The 22,032-nt window shown below is 42.2% G+C and overlaps 1 protein-coding gene across 2 annotated transcripts in view; it reads left to right on the top strand.

The window, feature by feature from the left end:
• The window catches only part of Plpp1 (phospholipid phosphatase 1), a 58,975-nt gene that overhangs the window by 26,768 nt on the left and 10,175 nt on the right, over positions 1-22,032 (top strand). The window contains exon 2 of one of the 2 annotated variants that reach the window (XM_041663502.1): positions 6,618-6,772. In XM_041663502.1, the coding sequence (XP_041519436.1) occupies positions 6,618-6,772 (155 nt within the window). Of the gene's footprint in view, positions 1-6,617; positions 6,773-17,466; positions 17,619-22,032 lie in introns of both variants that reach the window. The other variant, XM_041663503.1, reaches the window with a different exon arrangement.

Raw genomic sequence — 22,032 nt, 5'->3', positions numbered from 1 at the left:
TGCACCTGAGTCCTCTGGAAGAGCAGCCAGTGCTCTTAACCACTGAGCCATCTCTCCAGCCCCAATAATAATTTTTAATACTTTGCTTTAGCTTTGTTCCTCTCCCACATTTTTAAAAGTTAAATCATGACCGAGTTCATAAATCTCTAAATGCAGCAGACACCAACACATGCCAAATTCCTCATTTTCCATCTTCCTTTTTTCTGTTTAGTTTTTGTATTTTATTCCTTTTATTTTCCTGAACTCTTAAAAAATAAGTCACTGCATTGATACTTTTTAAATTAATTTCTTTTTCTTTCAGCTCTTTGATTCTGTGGTTTGTTTTTTTGAGACAGGGTCTCGTAGCGCAAATGGGCCTGTCATTCCTCTTCCTCATCTTCACTGATGACAGATTATAGGTGTGGGCCAGTATGCTGGCTCAGACTGTTTTTATAGATTTGTAGTGATGTGGTATGGGATGCCAGATACTATATGAATATATCCTTAATTGCTATGTTTCTGATATATGAAAAATAGATAAAGTTTTAATTATGATTATTGAAATTAAAGGAATTGCAATTAAAAGTCAATACTTAGATCACACTGGCCACATACAGAGTGCTCACTGTCCTCACGCAGCCATGGGCTGCTATAGTAGACATTTGTTTCATTAGAGATTCAACTGGTTAACCTTGCTGCACTATTTTTTCCCTCTGTTTCCCATTAAACAAAAGATGGCTTATTTTAATATACCTTATTATTAATCAATAACTTGGAGATTTTGCTGCACAGCCCAGGCTGGGTTTGATCTTTTCTCAGCCTATGTCTCTGTAGTTGACTCTGACTCACTAGAGAAGCATTCCTTTGTTCTTCCTGCAATTATGAAGATGGCACCACCTTTGTAATGGCCTTCCTGAGCATTGTTATAAGATTCAAGAAGTGTTGACTAAAGTCACCCATTCTACCAACCTGTTGAGCCTCAAGATGATTTCTCCTTTTGTATAAGCATGTTTGCATGAGCTAGCTTTTCTGTTTTGATTATTATTTTTAGGTGAAACAGTTATTATGGTTATAATTATAGATCTCAAAAGTCGTGAGAGCAAAACCCCTAGAACAATGATTCTCAACCCATGGGTCACAACCCTCTTGGGGATCATGTATCAGATATCCTGCATATCAGATATTTACATTACGATTCATAACAATAGCAAAATTACAGTTATGAAGTATCAACGAAAATAATTTTATGGTTGTGGTCACCATGACATGAGGAGAACTGTATTAAAGGCTCGCAGCTTTAGAAAGGTTGAGAACCACTGCTCTAAAGGTACATCTCTGAGGCATCAAGCAAGCCTACCAGCTAGTCATCACTATGTCCTCATTGTTCTCGGTGTTGAACAGAATAAGAACATGTATTTATTACAGGAAAGGGAAATTCAGGAAATGGATAGTATGATTTTAGCCAAGTTATAAAATAAGGAATTCAGATGTAGTAGTGATCTTAATCTGTTGTTAGAAATTAGTTAAATTTGAAGGTGTATACAGCAAGAAATACCTTCTATCTGATTGTGAAGATACTAACCAAAAAGTTGATTATATATTTTTTTCAGATGTCCCTTAATGTTTATTAAGTACAAACACACATGTTTATTTTATATTAATAAAATTGTACATAGAGAGTAATTTTAAGATTTTTTTTGCTGGATGTAGTAAATACATTTTTTTGTATCTGATCCATACTCTTATTACTAAGTTTTTTGCTTTAACTTTTACAGATTCTGTCATGAGAAATCTGAAATATAATTATGTTCTTCTATAAACATATTTATAATGTATAAACATTAGCATGGTTATGACTTGTAATAATTGCTCAATAAAATTTGTTTCTATTGGGATATATGAGAAGGGTCATGCGCCATGATCCAGCTGTTTCATTTGTGTGGTGAAACTCAGTAAATACCACAGACCTCTGTGTTAAAAAATCTTTCTTTTAAACCTGTTTGTTCTTCAAGGGCTAGCAAGATGGCCCAGCAGTTACTAGTTCTTGCTCTTACAGAGTCCTGGGTTTGGTTCCTAGCACCCACACCATGGCTCACAACTCTGAATTCCAGAGGACCTGATGCCCTCTTCTGACCTCTGCAGGCAGGCATGTGGTGCACATAACATACATGCAGGTGAAGCACTCACACGCCTTATAAATAAATACTGACTTAAAAACCCAAACCTGGTTTTGCTTCAGGAAGTGACTACAATAAGACTTCCACGTTTCACTCACAGAATATAGAATTTAATGTACTGCAAAGTGACACCCTGTGAAACTTTGAGAGTCTCAGAACAGAGTTAGAGAAACGTAGCTTCCTTGTTGAATCGTTGAACATGTGGGATGAATGCCAAGATTGGAAATTGCATGGAGGGGCGGAATGCTTGTGGTGCACAGATTACATATAGTCACAATCTGTATCATGTATCATGTGCTGTAATCCAGTTTCCTGTTCTGGAGAATACCAGAGCTGATTGTCTACTTGTTAGGTTTTACTTTGAAGCAGGATTACTGTTTGCTCTTCACCATCTCATGTAGGTCTGATTTCTTTCTTTCCTGCAGAGAATGGAGAATTCTGTTTCAGGGTCACTAAAGGTACAGTTGGTCCCTGACTTGACCTTGCTTTTTCACTGAGAGAAGAGCAAGGGCCCCTGCTGCGGGAAGCCCTACAGTAGTTATCGCTGAAGCTTTGTTCAGAGGTCATGCTGGGCTCTACAGAAATTGAGTTCAAGATTCTAGGAATTTGTAAATTATAAGTTTGCGTTAGTAATTAACATGGCTCTGTTCAGTCTGCTCGTCTTTGTTAGCCATTCGATTGAAGTTCCCCTTGCACAACCTACCCCTCCTGTGTGTGTGTGTGTGTGTGTGTGTGTGTGTGTGTGTGTGTGGTGTATACACGCGTATGTGTGGTGTTGCTGGAAACTAAGCCAGGTTTCATGCATGCTCAGCAGGTACTCTGACACTGAGCCACACCCCAGCCTACTCCTGAGTTTCAGATTGCTTGCTGGGTTATTTTTTGAGATAGGTTCTCATTGTATCATCTTGACTGGCCTAGAACTCACTACCTAGACCAGGCTATCCTTGAATTTACAGAGACCCTCCTACTCTGCCTCCAGCATGCTGGGATTAAAGGTATGCTCAGCCACACTCAGCAAGAATATTTATTTTTTAGATAGGATCTTATAGTGTAACCCAGACTTGCCTTGAACTCATGATTCTTCTGCCTCAGCCCCCTAAATTCTGGGAATTGTCGGCATATGCCACCATGTACAAATAGAGGCATTTGTTTAGATGGATGAATCTCTGTCCCTTTTCCTTCCCTCTCCGTCTCCCTGTAACATGTAACATTTAAGAAGAGTAAGGGAAATAATTTTACTATAACTTGCAGAAAAGATGTTTTTATAATGACACTCACACACAGACATGAAAGGAGGAGGGAGACATGTTTAGAAGAAGGGCTTCAGTGGGAGGAGGCGGTGAGAGAGTAATGAGCATGGCAGTGACCAAAGCCCCTCATCTACATATGTGAAACTGTCAAAGCATAGGAGGCCACTTTCTAGAGGGCATTGTTGAGTTAATAACCTTCCCCTCTGACCTCATAGTCTTTACTGAGTTCTCATTCTCCTTAATGTGGACATTTGACACTCTGCATTACCTGTATGGCCAGCTATGAGACACTTCAAGCTTTGGCCTTTGTAGTATAACATTGTCCTTTTCTAGTGTTTATTCGTGTTTTCAGAGGATGGTTTCCATGCTGCCGAACAAGAGAGACACGTTCCCTGCCCTCTAGAGTGTATAACCAGCCATTCTTCCTTCTTTATAGTCTCTTTTCATGGTTTTATGGACACTATTAGTTCTTGACTGATTGCTCTATTAGTCTTGTTTTTGTGCTTTCTCTGAGAACTCTTTTATCTTCTTTAAGTAATAAATTTAGAATGCTTACACATCTCTATCCTGAATTTTATTTATTTATTTAGCTATTTAGTAAAATTTTATTCAGCTTTGATTATGTTGTATCCTGATTCAAAGGGTACAACAATAATGAAAATAGTATCTGCTGCTAGTGTTGCTGAAAGATGTTCAGAAAGGCAGGGTAATTGTCTCCAGTGCCATGGGACAGACAGGTAAGGGACGGCCTGGCTTATCTTGAAAGGGGAGGGGAGGGGAGGGGCAGCGCTCCCGTAGAAGAGTCCCAGGGTTTCAAACGCGCGCGTAGTAGCTGAGTGTGATTAGGGGCTGTGAGAGGGGTGGACGAGGAGGCTGACAGCCGTAGGAAGGGAGAGGGAAGCAAAAGCAGAGCTCTCCACTCTGAGCTAGCACGTTCCCCGTGGACGACTCCGCCCGTACAACTCCACATTCCAGTCTAGGGCGACCAGTCTCTCTACCCCAAACGTCACTTCATGTCCGCCTCAGCAGCTGTGGGCAGCCTGCGGGTTGTGTCATTCCTAATTCAAAACAGTATTCCTGCAGCCTTTTCTGTTTTCAATTTCTGGATTATTTCAAAGATGTGTTAAATATTTCTGTTTCCTCTCTCACTGTTAATTTCTAAAATACTTAGTTTACTATGTTACTGACTTTGGCCAAAAGAAGACTTGTTTTTATTTCCTACAAGATAAATTCTTTCTTATTAGGCCAGTGTTTTAAACAGTCCTTTAATAAACACAACCTGAAGCCCTCACACTGTCATTAAAACCTCAGACTTGCAGAATTCGGAGATAATTAGCGGCAAAGATGTTCCTCTCACTGTGAAGTTTCATCATGAATAGATGTATTTTACTGAACAAGCATGTTTTAAAAGAACAGCTCCACTGCCTCCAGTCTGTCTTCATCGACACAGTTCTAAACTTTGACTGCAGGCGAATCACTTGTACCCATAGGAGAACACATGCACACTGGCTGGGGAGTAGCAGGCATTAGAATCCTGGCTGTCCCACTTAAAACAGTAGTGACTGTAGTGATCGGCGGGGCCTCAGTAATCTGTGCATGAGTTCATCTGGGTAGCTGGTGCTTGGCGTGTGTGAGCATGCAGTGTGGGGAAGCTCTCTTGGTGGGATGGATGGACCCTTTGCTCGTCCCCTCTGCTCCTGTGCCTGCAGCTCTGGTGCTGCCGCTCCTCTCTGTGCCTTCTGCTCCCTTCTGTGCCTCCTGTTGCCTGTGAGTCACCTGTTTGTCACCTCTTCTTCAGTGCTCTTCTCTGTCTCAGTTTATGTCAATCTCTGAATTTCTGTTGGTTCTTTTATACCACTTTAATAATTGTACTTCTGTTTTAATGGTATATTTCTGCTTTGTATTTCTTTTTGGATGTGTGTGCAGTAATAATAGTTACTAGAATTACTATCACAGTCAAGATACAGAACAATTTTGTTTTTTTTGTTTGTTTGTTTGTTTTTGGCATTTGGTTTTTTGAGACAGAGTTTCTCTGTGTAGCTCTGGATGTCCTGGAACTCTCTCTGTAGACCCTGCTGGCCCTGAACTCACAGAGCCTCTGCCTCCCGAGTGCTGGGATTAAAGGCGTGTGCCACCCCTGCCCAGCAAACAGAACAGTTCAGTTACAGAATAGTTTTGTTACTTTCTCTTGAAAAACGTCTGTGTTGGTGTTTTTAAACAAGCTCTCAAGTGTACATTTTTTTTTCTACAAATACAGCCTAGATCTTGAATCTGTTTTGCACAAATTAGTTTTCTGTACCTGGTCTAACCTAGTGTTGCATATACAATGAGCGAGCAGATGCTTCAGTATTTGAACTGTATAAAGCCCAAATCAGTGTAAATTTGAACATATTTAGAAACTGCGAGCCAGGTGACATGGTGTGTGCCTATAGGCTTAGCTACTTGGGAGGCTGAGGCATGTTAAAGTCATTTTGAAACCCTGCCAAGACCAAGAAAGCCATTTTTTTTTTTTTGTCTTGGGGAACAAGGGCTTGTTCTTTTCTTTTTTTATTATCAAATATACTTATAAGTTTTTTTTGAACTTTATTCTATTTTTTTTTTTGCAGGGTGAGGTTGAATGTTTATTCAGGGGGTTATGGAGGAGGAAGGGTGAAGGGGGGGGGACAGAGAAAGAGGGAGAGAGAGAGAGAAGAGGAGAAAGAGACAGAGAAGGGGGGAAGCAGAGAAGTGGGGAGAGAGGCAGAAGCAAAGCTGCCTCTCCGAGAGGAAGATGGAAAAGAGAGTGAACTTTATTCTAATGTGGAATGGATATTTACTTCTTTGTCTTTCAAATACTATGATGCTGTTATTAAATTTATTTATGATAGTTTGTCTTTTTCCTTAAACATATTTAGGATATTAAACTGCTAAATTAAATAGGAATTAATTATAGAATGTAAAATAAAAAATGTGCCTGCATTCTCAGTTTTATTTTCTGTGGACCAATTTTGACCTTTTCCCTGGTGGTCCCTTTCCCGATTGTTCCTAAGACGAGAGGTCAGTGCAAGCAAGAGCGTCAACTGTGAACGCGCAGAGGCTGCGTGGTCCCATTAACCCTCGATCTCTCCAGAAAGGGCAGAGTTTAGTTAAGATTTATATCCCATACTCTCTCCTCCCTAAAGAAGTGAATTGAATGTAATTATATGTATCTTTTTTTTCCCTTCCCCAACAGCTACCCTGCCTATGGCTGTTCTAAATTTTGGCCAAATATATCCATTTCAGAGAGGCTTTTTCTGTTCTGACAACAGCATCAAGTATCCATACCATGACAGTACCGTCAGAAGCGTTTTGCTCGTCATAGTGGGGCTTGGCTTACCCATTTCCTCTGTAAGTAAATTACTGAGCAGGTAGTAGTGGCTTGTTGAAGTAATGATGTTGGGGTGGGAGTAAATTCAAGCCCTACCTTCACTAGTGTTACTATGGAAAATGGTTGCTGAAGGAAAGAGTTCCGCTGTTTATTCCTGGAGAATGGTGATTTTTCCAGTTAAAGGTGTATGATACTTAAAACAGCTTGAAGATGGACTCTTCTCAATACGAATGAAGAGGGATAGCCCTGTTACTGCTCAGCTCCAGTAAGCTCTTTCACGGCTGGGCCTAAACCAAGATCCTGCCTTATCATCACACTGTTGGCTGAGAATCGAGATCATAAAAAGATGTTGCTTTCTAAGTCTGAAAAGACAAAATTGTAAGTAAAGTCTGCAGACTACGTTAAGGCCGTCACTGTTTAAAGCTGTGGTATGTGAGATCGTCGACTTGTAGTGTTGGGTTTTACTGTTTCAGGTCACTAGAGACTTCCACCCTATGTTAACGTTGACAAACTGAGTTAAGACTTGGGGTATTGCACCTGCTTGCTTTATACTTGGTTCTGATTCCTAAGCCTCACCGTTTGTCTTTGTCTGAGATAAGTCTCAGGTAGTCCATGCTGGCCTGACACGTCTGGTCCCCCTGCTTCTATTTACCAAGTCCTGAGATGTCAGGCATGTGTGTTTTTATGGGACTTGGAAATAGAAGAAAAGGAGCAGGGCAGGATTTACCCTCTTGCACGTCTCTGAGTGCAGTGGGACCGCTGTGTATTTCCCCTGTGTCCTCCTGGGTCTTATCAGCTCAGCTCCTTAGGTGTGTCCAGACTTTTAGAGTCCCAGTCAGCTCAGCGCCTGTTCTTCAGCAGGACTTTTCTTTCCTGATTTTTAATAAGCTAATTTTTTTTTTTTTTTTATATTAAGTTTTATTTATTATGTATAGTGTTGTGTTTGTATGTCTGCCGGCATGCCAGAAGAGGGCACCAGATGGTTTTGAGCCACCATGTGGTTGCTGGGAATCGAACTCAGGACCTCTGGAAGAGCAGGCAATGCTCTTAACCACTGAGCCATCTCTCCAGCCCGCTAATTTTTTTTTTTTTGCTTTAGCAGTTCACGAATATGAGTTCAGTTTGTCTTTTTCACTTTAAGTCTTCTTCTTTCCTGAATGGTCTTCAGATGAACGGACCTTGACTTTTATTATAGGCCAAGATACATACTTCTGTATACTTAAAATTTAAACATGAGTTAACAGCTTTAAAATAAAAGGGGCAGTGAAAAATTTGGATTAGGAATTTAGTTTTAGGATACTTTTCCCTGAGAAATAGGTTACTATGCTAGCATTATCTAGTTGTGCCCCAGGATTGTGATCTGTGCAGAGAGACTCCTGCAGAACTGTCACTGAGTGCCACTCACCAGTACCACTGTCCTTGGATGGAGTGAAGGTCTGTGTTGTAGCTACACATCAGGTTCAGGAAGTTAACATTAAATCGCGGGGTTTGGTACATTTCATTTTTTTTCTTAAAACTTAATTACAGAAATCTAATGTTTTATGAACTGAACAAAGCTTATAAAGTCGATCAACAATGAAAGCAGTAACCTGTAGTCTCCTACCTGCTGAAAACTAGTCACAGGTCAGGGATGTTCAGTTTGGCGGTTTTTATTTCGTTATGAAAACACTACAGATTCAGTTTTGTGTCCTTTTTATTTAACAAAAATTTTTGAATAAGTGATCAGAATAGGTCCCCAACTGTTAGACAGTGGGGATGGAGACCAGTGACACAGGCGTGTGTGTTCTTCAGAGCAGTGAGAAACACTTGGTGTGAACCTTGAGTGCTTGCTGTGGTGAGTTCTTGAGTTTGTTGTTGGAACTCACTTGGAAAACCTTGTTAATACAAACTTAGGGAATAGAAGGGGCAACGTTTAGCTAGTTTCTGGGCCTTAATGTGATGATGACTTGTGAACTAATGCAGAAGGACTTCTTTACGGTTTCTAGGATAGATTTGTTTTAATAACTCATATGTAATATTTCATATAGAAGATACTTTGTTTTTATTTACAGGGATTATTCATGTTTAACATAGCTATATCTACACATCTTGTATAATTTGATGAGTAATAAGATCTTAAATGGTAAAAAATTTGTATTTTAAAAGTGACTTATTTTTCTCTTTTAAAGTTTTAAAAAGAACCCCAAGTGTGGTGGGCAGCGTGCTGTTTGGATATGCGTTCTAGTTCCAGCTTCCGAGTGCTCTAGTTTCCATTCTGGTGCTGTGAGATGGATACTCTGACCAGAGGTGCCTTAGGGGCGGTAAGGGTTTAGTTGGCTTACACTTCTAGGTCACGATCCATCAGTACTCAAGCGATAGTTAGCACAGAGACCGTGGAGGAACACTGGTTGCCGTCTCACCCACAGACTGGTGCTTAGCTAGCGCTCGTATGCAGCCCAGGAGCACCTGCAGACACTGCCACAGGCCAGCTGACCAGGGCAGTCCCTCAACTGAGACTCCTTCCAAGGTGACAGTTAGAGCCATCTGGGACAACAGGAGGGCCTAGTCTTTCTTATTTTACTTTAGAAAAAGCCAAGTGAAGACATATGCATTGATAGCCATTAACTTGTTTTCTGTTTTATAAATGTTATTTTGAAAACCAACTGAGGAAACAAACTACTTTACCTTTTTTTGTTTTTTTAGTTTATGTCTTAGAAATTGACTGAATTTGTGATATTTGCTTTAAAAAATGTTATTTTTAAAAACAGAGCCTTATATCTCCAACTGGCGGCCATGTAGTTGAGGTAGAAAGTTTTTGATCATTAAAAATAATTCTGCCCAAAGAGCAATCAGGGTTCCCTGCCCTGTGGGAAGTTCAAGGACCACCCACCTCCATCCAGGCCTAGTAAGGTGAGCATCTAAACTGCCTAGGCTCCCACAAAGCCAGTACGTGCAATAGGATCAAAAACCCATTGCCATTGTTCTTGAGTTCTCAGTAGTCCTCATTATCCGCTATGTTCAGTGAGTCCAGTTTTTTCCCAGGCTTTTTCAGACCCAGGCCAGCTGATTGCTCTTTGGGCTGACGAGGGAGGGGGACTTGATTGGGAGAGGGGGAGGGAAATGGGAGGCGGTGGCGGGGAAGAGACAGAAATCTTTAATAAATAAATAAATAAAAAGAAAAAATCACAAAACTGTTAGTAAGACGGAACAAGGGTATTGAGGGGAACTTGAATCCATGTTCCTGGGCCATGGTCACTGGTATTTAGCTACAGAATAAATTACTTCATTCCATTTAAAAAAAAAAATTCTGCCCTTGGGTATATAACAGGGAAGGTTTAGGTAGACCCATGAGGACATGATTGGCAAACTGGACTTCATTAATAAAAAAACTGTACTTTGAAAGACACTGTTAAGAAAGTGACACAGGCGGTGGTGGTGCCTGGGAGGCAGGGGCCAGCCTGGTCTACAGAGCGAGTTCCAGGCCAGCCTGATCTATAGAGCGAGTTCCAGGCCAGCCTGGTCTACAGAGCGAGTTCCAGGCCAGCCTGGTCTACAGAGCGAGTTCCAGGCCAGCCTGGTTTACACAGAGGAACCCTATTTAAAAAAAGAAAGAACAGTAATGGCACAGACAGGTGTTTTGAAATTTTTTTCCCAAACCGGTGAAGGATCACAGTTGAAGATGTACTAAGAACTTTAAAAAACCAACATTGAGAAAACAACCCAAGCTGAGTGCAGTTATTAACCTGTGGTCCCGGGCTTGGGAAACTAAAGCAGGAGGACCTCCAGTTCAAGGCCAGCCTGGCTATGTAGCTGGGGCCAAAAAGTGAGGGGTGGAGGGAAAACAAGCCAGCCGAAAGTGGACTGGAGGTCTGAAGAGAAAGAAGACAGACACATGGTGAGCAAGCTGTGAAAGGGTGCTTGGTGTCAAGTCAAACTGGAGCTCCACTGTCCTCCCCAGAATAGTGAAAATTGAAGACTGATAATGCCAGATGCTGCAGAAAATGGTATAGCTACTTTGGAAGATATTTTGGCAATTTCTTACAAGGTTAATTTAGTCTGACCATAGGCTACAGCAATTGTGCTCCTAAGTTTTTACCCCAATGAGTTGCAAACTGGTCACATTAAAAAAAAGACATTTGCACACACATGTCTGTAGCACTTTTATTCATAACTGCTTGCTGTGAAACAATCCTTCTGTACACTGTGAATATGTATTACATTGGTTAATAAGGAACTGACAGGCCAGTAACCAGGCAGGAAGTGTAGGTGAGACAGCCATAGGACACAGGGAAGAAGAAGGCAGAGTAAGAGGAGACGCCAGCCAGCCACTGAGCAAGCAGGACATGCAGAAAATGAGGTAACAAGCCATGAGCCACATGGCAGCATAAATGGAATTATGGGTTAATTTAAATGTAAGAGTCAACTAGTAACAAGCCTGAGCTATTAACTGAGCATTTATAAATAATATTAAGTCTCTGTGTGGTAATTTGGAAGCAGCTGCCAGGACAGGGAGTGGGCAATCAGGACAGGAAAATTTCCAACTACAATTGTTCAAAACTTAAAAACAAAACAAACAAGATGCCTTTCTGTATTTGAATGGATAAATGAAGTGTGGAATTGGAATGTTCCACACATAGAATATTCATATCTGATGACACACAGAAACAAGTGGGCTGGGGTGTAGCTCAGTGCTAGAGAACTTGCCTCGCATGGGCAAGGCCCTGTGCTGTGTCCTTAGAACTGCAAGAGCCAAAGAACAAAATCCAAGAAAATGAACCATCATCCATGAAGAACCATGAAAGAACTCCAAGTGCACATTACTAAGTACAAGAAGCCAGTGTGAAAAGACAGCATTTTCTGATGTCAACTATGATATTATGGAAATGCAAGACTGTAGAGCTAGTACAAAGTTAAGTGGGGTGAGGGAGGATAAAAGGGGCACCTAAAGCAGAGGATTCGCAGGGCAGTCAAACTGCTCTGTATGGCAGGCACCATGATGGTGGATGTATCAATGCAGACAGAACTATGAATGAGTCCTAAGGTGGACCTCAGATTGCAGTTATTACCAGTGTGCTGATACTGGTTCTTTAGTTTTATCAAATGTGTTGGGCCGAGGTAAGGTGTTTATAAGACAAGGAGTGTGATAGTAGAGAGGGTGTATATGTGTGTATTTATTTTCTGCTCAGGTTTTACGTAAACTTAAAAGGTTTTTTTTAAAAAATAAAGCAAGGCTTAAAAACTGGTAGAGTACCTGCTGTCTCATGGAAAGCCCTGGGTTCTATCCATGCAAGTGCACGTGCATATACACATACACAGTGAATATTAATTTTAAAATACATATTGGGCACATGCAGGCGGATGTGATGGTCTGCAGAGTGAATTCTAGGACAGCTAAGACTATGCAGAGAAACCCTGTCTTGAAACTCCCCCCCCCACACACACACACATACACACCACCCGTTTCCTTTTCTGTGAGGCTCTGTTCTCCATGGATGTTTCATTCGGAGTGCTGTGGAGTCGTGGCTCCTCCTTCTCTCTGGACTTGTTCCTTCTGTGACCCCATCTGGCTCGCATGTGTTGTTTACATCTTTAGCCTTGACGTCTTCCCTGCATCGCAGGCATTATGTCCGCTGTCTACTATAGGTAATGCAAGCAGATTCATCCTGTTCCCCAGTTCCCTTTCCAGGGATGCATTTCTCAGTTAGTGTAACTTTAAATGGCTCGCTCAGCCTCCTTTCCATCCTTGGCTATTCTCTCATATATGCATATTGAATCAGTCCACCAGCAGATCCTGTTGGCTACTTTCAGCCTAAATCTAGAAATGACCACAGTCAGACTCCTGCCAGCTCGTCGCTGACCCCTGACTAATGACCATACAAAGTGGGATTTCAGTTCATTACTGAGCAGATTTGAATGATTGCTTAATAATTAAAGATGATTTCCTCAGACCATTAAGACCCCACTCTCTGATATTAGCTTTTATAATGAAATGTACCTTAATATTGACAAGAATAAGATTTAAATGTCTGGATTGCTAAGACATGAATGGAGTTCCTCAGCCTTTTGGTCTGTGTACTGAATCGAGTTAAACGTATTTAGAATTAAGTTGCTACAAAGGTCTTTAAAATTTAGTAGAAGAGAGGCTGGGCATGGTGATGCCTGTCTTTAATCCCAGCACTCAGGAGGCAGAGGCGGGAGGATCTCTGTGAGTTCAAGGCTAGCTTGGTCTACAGAGCAAGTTCCAGGACAGGCAAGACTACATAAACATTCTCCTTCTATTTATTCTCTCTGCCTGCCAGCCCCGCCTATCCTTTTTCCTGCCTCACTGTTGGCCGTTCAGCTCTTTATTGGACCATTAGGTGTTTTAGACAGGTAAAGCATCACAGCTTCACGGAGTTAAACAAATGCAGCGTAAGGAATGCAACACAAGCAAATGTTACAGATCTTAAAATAATATTCTACCACAGCAAGTATGCTCTCATCGTTCCAAGATCCTGAGCTATATGTATAAGAGTTAAAGAAGCTGGTGTTTTTAGCAGTCTTTTACTATCTCAGGTGGAGGATGGGGAAATATTTTTGTGGTATTCAGTTTGTGCAAGTTAGGAGCTACTATATTACACATCCATTTGAACCGTTGAAGATTTTCATTATTGGAAGCAGAGAGTTGTACTATTTCAAGGATGATCTCAAGTTTCTATTCAGAGGACTTGAGCTTCAAATGTGTTCATTGTGACTAACCATTGGACATATTAAAAATCAGGATGTGGGATGAAAATGCTACAGCCTCTTTAAAAAATAAATTGGCAGCTTCTTAAAAAGTTAAACATACACTTACTACATGACCCAGCAATTCCTTGTAGGTGTCTGCTCGTTAGAAATGAAAATACATCCACACAGAGACTTGTGTATGAGTGTTAGTCATAAGATCCCCAAACTGGACCCTGGTGCCTGGAGAAACCAGATGTGCTATGTATGTACAGTAGAGTAGTATAGCGTAAAAAGGAAAACACATGGCACAACATGAATTAGCCTCAAGGACGTTATAGTAGTAATAGGAGCACATAGGAAGTACCAGCTGTTATATGATTCCATTTATACGAGATGCTGGAAGCAGGGCAGTGGTCGCTCTAGGTTGGTGTAGGAGGATAGACGGAATGCACACAGGCTCATGAATGATTGTGGTGGTGGATTTACAGTGGATGGACTTTATGGTACATGTTGGACCTTAAGGTTATTAAAGAGGGGAGGAAAGCCGGGGAGATGACTCTGCTTAAGAGTACTTGCTGCTCTTGCAGAGGACCAGGGTGAGTTCTCAACACCCACATTGAGTGGCTCATAACCACCTGTACTTCCAGTTCCGGGGCAGCCGATATCCTCTTCTGGTCTTCATGGCCACATACATGCACAAGGTGTACAAACAGATAAACACACACATGATAAACATGCAAATCTTTAAAAGAAGAAGGAGAGAAGTTAAAATTAATTTCCCAGCTAGAGTATTAAGGAAAATACTCGCAGATGCAGTCATTTAAAAATTATGAAAAGAGATTTTTTTAAGAGATGCAATCTTTCTGGTAAAAGTAAGTTTGCTTTGAACTGACAACAACATAGACAGTCCTTTCGTTTTTGCCTTGGATGTCATACATGTCAAAGATAGCGTCAACTGTCTACTTAAAATGTTCAGCTTTTCCACACTGTACCGCGGCTGGTAAAGAAAATTAGTACTGTACAGTTACATGTGGGGGAAGTAATTGGCCAAAAATGTTAACGTTTATATCCTTTAATTTTACATAAAATATTCTAAGGAAATAATTAGGAATGCAAACAAGGATTTGAATTGGAAATATTCTCTGTACTGTAGAGATTAGCCAGAAGCCTAAAAGCAGCCTTTGTGCTGTCCCTGTTGGACGATTAGGACGTGGAAGGGGTAGAAACTGTTCCTCATTAGCCTAAGTAAAACTTGTTTGTTGAAACAGATAGAAGGTACTCAGCAGCCTAGATAGTGGGACCATTGAGACCTTCTGGCACTGGGGAACCCAAGCTACCTTTTCCATCCTGCCCTGGGGCGGGTCAGGCTAGTCCCTTCTTTCTCTCAGTAAATGGGCTTTGTCCTTGGCCTTTTTGCGTGTGTGCCAGCTCACATGGACTCGGTCTTGTATTTCTGAGAGGTTCTCGAAGCATCCCTTTGAGTCTTAAGTGGGTCGTGAACCTGTGGCTGGCCTGTACCGAGCTAAATTAGTGGAAATGAAACTGAATTAGGCTATTATATATTCCACAGGTTTCTGTGATGGTGACAAGGAGTGGTTATTACCAACTTAAAAGTATTCCTGACACCTTCTGAACTCAAATCCCGGATAGAGTGCACCTGTGGTGATTCCTGCTTTCCTGTCGGGTTTTACTCCTCCGTCCCCATTAAAGCTCCTTACTGGAGAATGACGATCACAGCCTTCCCCTCCTGACACACTCTTCTTCTGACTTGTCCTTGCTCCTCCATCCTGACCTGCACCAGCTCACCGCTCTCTCAGTGTCCATGTAATGTCACTGTTACTTTGTGATTGTTTCTCATGTCACATCTGTCCTGCACATTTTCTTTCTCTTTTGTAGCTAAGGGAATCGTTTGCATCTCTTGTTTCCTCCTGTCCCCCTTCCTATTGGGACTCACACTGTAGACACTGCCCTGGTTTTTTTTCTCTGTTCTTCTCCGGGGTAATTATATACCGTACCGTACTGTGCTCAGCTTTGTAATCCTGATAGCACTGAGGATTCCTTTTTTTTTGGGGGGGGGCAGGGGTCCAAAACCATTTCTCTGTAACAGCCCTGGCTCCTGGAACTCACAGACATCCATCTGCCTCTTCCTCCTGAGTGCTGGGATTAAAGGCTTGTGCCACCATACCTGGCAGTATTGAGGATTTTTTATACAGTGTATCGAATATTTACCCAATTACACATTCCTTCATTTTAAAGTGGACTACTTATCACTCTCCATCTTAAGAAAAATAATGTTTTTCTCCTCTAAATTTAAGAGTAATTTAACTTGATTTTTGTGGCCAAAGGAGAAAAAAAATTTAGTATTAATTTGTATGCTTATTAATATTTTTAGTATATTTAAGGCTATTAATACGAAATTTTCCTTAGACTAAAACTACAAAACCTAGAGTGTTTTGGATACTAGTGATGAGTATTTAATTTCTGTACTAAATATCTTACTATAGAAAGAAGCAATGCTGATTGGGAAAATGCAACCAATTGAGAAATGTGCTGTGTAGGCAGTAAAAGTTTCCACTAGTTTTTGTAGAGTTCTCACAAATAAAATGAACGTAGAGTTCTTTGTGAATGTGAGACGAATGTCCGTTCCGTCGAGTGTTGTGATTGGTGGAAGGGTCAGTGTTCAGCTGCTGTGCAGGGCAGGCAGCGGTGGAGCCTCCACCCGTGTGTGTAGTTAGCACTCGAGTTGATAAGAGTGAGACGTCTGTGTAACTCTCCTCAAGTTGTGCTACAGCCGTAGCACATGTACTGAAGGCCTGGGTATTTCACCCCATTGCCCTGATTGCAAGAATGTTGTGAATTGGGCGAGCCTGGATTCAGTGAGAGGGTGGGCTAGCTCTAGTGTAACTTTTTAAAAGAATAGCATCTATCAGAAGCAAGGCTTTGGGGATCTTGTTGAATTTTAAGGGTTTTTAAAGAGTTGGCAGCTGTCATTGGCAAATTGTACGTAAGTACATTACATAAGTAATGTACTCTGGCTATTCAGTATCTAAATGAAAGTGGGCAGATAAGTAGAAGAGCTAGCAGAAAAGAATGACAGAATCTGCTTGCTTTGTGGGTTGGACAGAGTGGACGCTATGTAAACAGGGCAGCGGAGGCTTGGTTGTCCGTCTTAGGGTGACCATCAGGGCTTGGTGCCTCGTGAAGAGGGAACATTTGAACCTGCATGGACAGGCTAGCTTAGCGGGTGAGACACTGCATGCAGAAGGGGACACCTAAGGGAGCGCCTGCTTGGATCAGTCTCGAAGTGGACTTGTTGACGGTTTCTGCTGAATTAATCTCTCTTTAAAAGCTGTAAGCTGTAATTAGTAGATGGCCATATTTAATACATGAAGAACTTAAACATTTTCAGAGGTGAGTGTGAGGCATAATCCCCGCAGAAAACAAACGATAAAGCGGGTGTGTGTTCGGTGGTCCATGCTTGACACCATTGTCTGTCTTAAGAAAGTCGGTTCAACTTCAGGGGCCATTCCAAGGCAGCTCTGAATACTCTCTGGATAATAGAAACAAATGAATAGTTAATTTAGACACTGTCCTAATCTAGCTGTAACCTTGGCCTGTCTAAGCGTTGTAGTGAAAAAGGAATGTTAAAATGTTTTCCTCTTTGAAACAAAGGCTGTGACAGATAGAGGTTGAGAAAGTGCTGGAAACCTGGCTGATTAAAGATAAGACCACGAGAAGAGATTTCCCCAGAAGTGGCTGTATTTGGGCAGAAACAAAGCTTGGAAGATGCCCGTGTTAAAGTGGCTGGCAGAGGACTTGGAAGCATTGTCTCCTATAGAGAAGCACCCCCCCCCCCCCATCGCGAGCGACCCTCCTAACTTCTGCTGCATGCAGTCTGCATTTCCTTGTTACATGTGCTCTTACTTACTTCCATAGCAAATGCATTTTTAAAGTCTCTGGGATGGTTGTTGCCATGAATCAGTTTTGATAATTTTTAATGATATTTTTATTTATTCCCTTTTGCTAGCTGGATTGCCTTTTGCAATTCTTACTTCAAGGCATACCCCCTTCCAGCGAGGAGTGTTCTGTAATGATGAGTCCATCAAGTACCCTTACAGAGAAGACACCATACCCTATGCGTTATTAGGTGGAATAATCATTCCATTCAGTATTATCGTTGTAAGTTAAACTGCTTTTCCAAGTTTCTAACTTTTGAGCACACGGTTACTCTTGTGATGGATTGTTGATGATTAAATGTATATCCCCTCAGGACTTGTTTAACTTTAGTGGAAGCCTTATTGTATGGAGCTATTTTAAATGAGGTCAAAAGAGTAAAAAATATGTAATTGGAGCCTAACTCAGTATATGTAGATTTTGTGCTAATTTTTATGTCACTGTGAGTATTATGGTTCTGATTTGTTTCTGTTTCAGAAATTATGTGACTGATTGTTGAATGCTATAGCAGCGTGTTTCTCACATAGTGCATTGGGGATCATAACTGAATGTTGTTCTTTAGTACTGCGTTCTAGACAAGAGAAATTGTTAACTTATGTTAAAATTTCATTCACCTCATTTTTTAGAAAAGTTTTAAACGCTGCCATAAATGGAGAGAAAAAGTTAATGTTCTGTGATTAGCAGTGAACATGGAAGGAGTCTTACCAGCACCAAAGGCAACACTGACAGTTGGAGCCGTGTGGCAGCTTTTGTTGCCCAGCATCTCAGTGGGATGCCCAGGGCGTGGCTCTGGGTGGAGTCCGGTGAGAGGCTGTTTCTGTGGCCTTTACAGCCAGAAATTGTCTTACTTAAGTGAACATTTCTGTACAAAGAAACTTAACAATACTTATGTAAACACAGTTAAAGGCAGAATTATGATCCCAAGAGAAAAGACGACAGCATGTATGTACCTTGTCAACTTTTGAAGTAAATGTCAACATTTAATTAATTTGGAAACAGCATTAAAATCATCACATAATCTGATTAGTAATGAAAATTAATTAATTCATACTTTGTAGTAGACAACTAGTGAAAGAAAGCCTTCTGCTGTATGCATGTTTATTTGTAAAACTGAGATGCCGGGAGGAAGGACGCTGCTTTGTCAGTCCTAGTCTTCAGTGGCTGTCCTGGAGCCCGGCATGTTCTAGCCACTTCCATGAAACTGTTGTCAGTATCTGGTGGAGGGGCTGTACTGTAACTCACGACTGTCTTACAGCATGACAGAGGTTACAGATGACTGTATTGTAACTCACACAATTGTCTTACAGTATGACAGAGGTTACAGTAGGACTGTACTGTAACTCATACGATGGTCTTACAGTATGACAGGGGTTACAGTATGACTTACTGTAACACAACTGTCTACAGCATGACAGGTTACAGTAGGACTGAACTGCAACTCACACGACTTACAGTATGACAGGGGTTAAAGAACCCAGGGACTCCTTCATCTGCCCAGATCTCTACACTAAGTTTTTACTAGTAAAGGTGACCAAACCCACGATGGTTTGTAGGAGAAGTCATCTGTGTAGAGACAGGGTCTCCCTGTGTTTCCCAGCGCAGGCATGGATTCGTGCACTGTCGCACTCCCTCTGTCTTAGCCTCCTGAGTGCCGGGAAGCCTTTGAGTCTTGCCTGAGCATGGTGGTGTGTGCCTATACTCCCAGCACTCAGGAAGCTGATGCAGGAGTGTAAGTTCAAGCCCAGCTTAAACTACTTAATGCGATCAAATCTTATAGAACAAACGTGCACATACAACAGGGAGGGGGTCTTGGGTCTTACAGTGCACAGCAGCTGAGTCAGCCAAGAGTCCTGTATTGACATTTAAAGTGCTAGATACCCTGCTCTTTCAGTTCTGCTCTGTCCCCTTAAAGGTGCCCAGGCTGTGTGGTGTGGATGTGCCTACAGGGCCCAACACAACCGTCCAAAGTGGAAATTAGACTTTATTAACTGAACCTTTAAAACAAAGTGTTTCAGGAAGAAGAGATGGCTCAGTGGTTGCTGCTCTTCCAGAGCATCCAAGTTCAGTTCCCAGCACTCATGTTGAGTGTCTTACAACCATCTCTAACTTCATCTTAGAGAACCTGACACACACATGTGTGTGGCACACCCACAGAGACACATACACACGTGTGGCACACCCACGGAGACACATACACACGTGTGGCACACCCACGGAGACACATACACACGTGTGGCACACCCACGGAGACACATACACACGTGTGGTACACCCACGGAGACACATACACACGTGTGACACACCCACGGAGACACATACACACGTGTGGTACACCCACGGAGACACATATACACGTGTGGCACACCCACGGAGACACATACACACGTGTGGCACACCCACGGAGACACATACACACGTGTGGCACACCCACGGAGACACATACACACGTGTGGCACACCCACGGAGACACATACACACGTGTGGCACACCCACGGAGACACATACACACGTGTGGTACACCCACGGAGACACATACACGTGTGGTACACCCACGGAGACACATACACACGTGTGGCACACCCACGGAGACACATACACACGTGTGGCACACCCACGGAGACACATACACACGTGTGGCACACCCACGGAGACACATACACACGTGTGGCACACCCACGGAGACACATACACACGTGTGGTACACCCACGGAGACACATACACGTGTGGTACACCCACGGAGACACATACACACGTGTGGCACACCCACGGAGACACATACACACGTGTGGCACACCCACGGAGACACATACACACGTGTGGCACACCCACGGAGACACATACACACGTGTGGCACACCCACGGAGACACATACACACGTGTGGCACACCCACGGAGACACATACACACGTGTGGTACATCCACGGAGACACACGCACACGTGTGGCTCACCCACGGAGACACACACACACGTGTGTGGCACACTGAAGGGACTCAAGTATACACATAAATAAAAACTTAAAACCTTTCAGTGGTCTCCCTGAAGTGATCTTTACGTTTAGTAAAGTATTCAAATTAGCATCAACAGATAACTCTGCTTGGGGCAGCAGCTTCATGTACTAATTTAAAATAATTCTGGTTTACTTAATTCAGTTTTTCAAGTACTCCTTAATCAGAATTGTATAAATTGAATTTCATTTATTAAAAAATAAATTGTGTGTGGGTGGGGGGGTTGCCTTACTAAAATAAAGTCATTGATTCGGACTTTGCACCGAGCCTCTGGCATGGCTTGCAGATGGTTTCTAGCCATGCTAGGTGGTACGTCGGAGAGAACCAAGTGCCAAGGGAGGGTTTCAGTACAGAGGAAATGGTCAGTGAGAAGTGAGGTTGATAAACATCTGCTCAACCCAGTAATTCATTTTTGGCTTTCGAGAAAGAATCAGGAGGAGATAAAGGAATAGAAGCAAGGAGAGCTGTCTGGGAGGGGTGGAAATAAGAAGTGCACCAGTAATGCCAGACTTCTTTGGGCTAGCAGGCCCTGAATGAAAGAGAACACTGTGAGGATGCTTTGTAGACAGAGTCTTTCGTGGGGACACAAAGAGCTGGTAAGAGAGTGCTGTGAGCACAGGCCCGCAGGGATGGCTCGGCAGTTTATAAGGGTTCTGCCTCCCTCCCTGAGACAGACTCTTCTGTATTAATAATTATTGTATCCTTACTGTCTTAAGTAAATGAAACACAAGTACTTTGAGTTGTAGGATTAATTAGACCACAGTTGGCTTAGGTGTAGACTTTGACAAAGATTAAGAACAAGGTATAATGGACCAAAGGTCAGGACAAAGTATCAAAATGAGTTGAAGAATGACTGTCCTATGCAGATCAAATACAGAAAACTAGATTTAGAACTTCTTCTGGCTGTTTCTGTCAAAGAGGAGAGCATGTAAGTTTAAGAAACGATGCCTGCTGACGAAGCATGTGTCAACATTAGAGCCTGGGAGCCACCCCAGTACAAGCGTTAGATCATGCTACTTGCGGAGATGCTCTGAACACCAGAGCTGGGTTGCTTCCGTCAGTGGCAGGAGGGGGTGGAGTGCCTGCAGCTGGTGCCAAGTGTGAGTAGGAAGCCACCTGTGCACCTGGTTCTGGAACATAACTGAGCTCGTGGAAACAGCTGACAGCTGGGGTGTGGAGGGCCACACTGCTAAACTGTAGTTGATCAATACACTTGTGTTTCCCGCCACCAAAGATCAACTCCGTAATGTGTTAGAGAAATCCGTTCACACTAGCAGCCCTTAATGACTCAAAGAGGCAATAGCCTTTAAATCAGGGCCACTGAACATTGGTAAGGGTGACCTTAGCACAGCAGTGGAGTTGCAATGACCCCAGAAGTCAAGTTTCCTTCTATAAGCGAGTCTTAGAAGGGTTTTATGCATTCATTGACAGCTAGACTATTTTTGTGAAGTATAATGTGTTGAAGGGTTTTGACTTTCACCCGGGACAGTACCTTCTGTTAAAGTTTATTGACACCGGGCTCCTGTGCCAAATTTAGCTTTCTACTGAAAAGGTAAGAAACCAGCTAGCTTTACAGAATTCATAGTCTAATTGGCAAGACTGACTCAGGGATCAGTCGAGCCAGATGAGGGA

Source organism: Microtus oregoni, unplaced genomic scaffold (assembly GCF_018167655.1).
Source record: "Microtus oregoni isolate MIOR12 unplaced genomic scaffold, Mior012 000014F_ref0000157, whole genome shotgun sequence".
Lineage (NCBI taxonomy): Eukaryota > Metazoa > Chordata > Mammalia > Rodentia > Cricetidae > Microtus > Microtus oregoni.
This window is presented reverse-complemented; position numbering and strand designations above follow the sequence as displayed.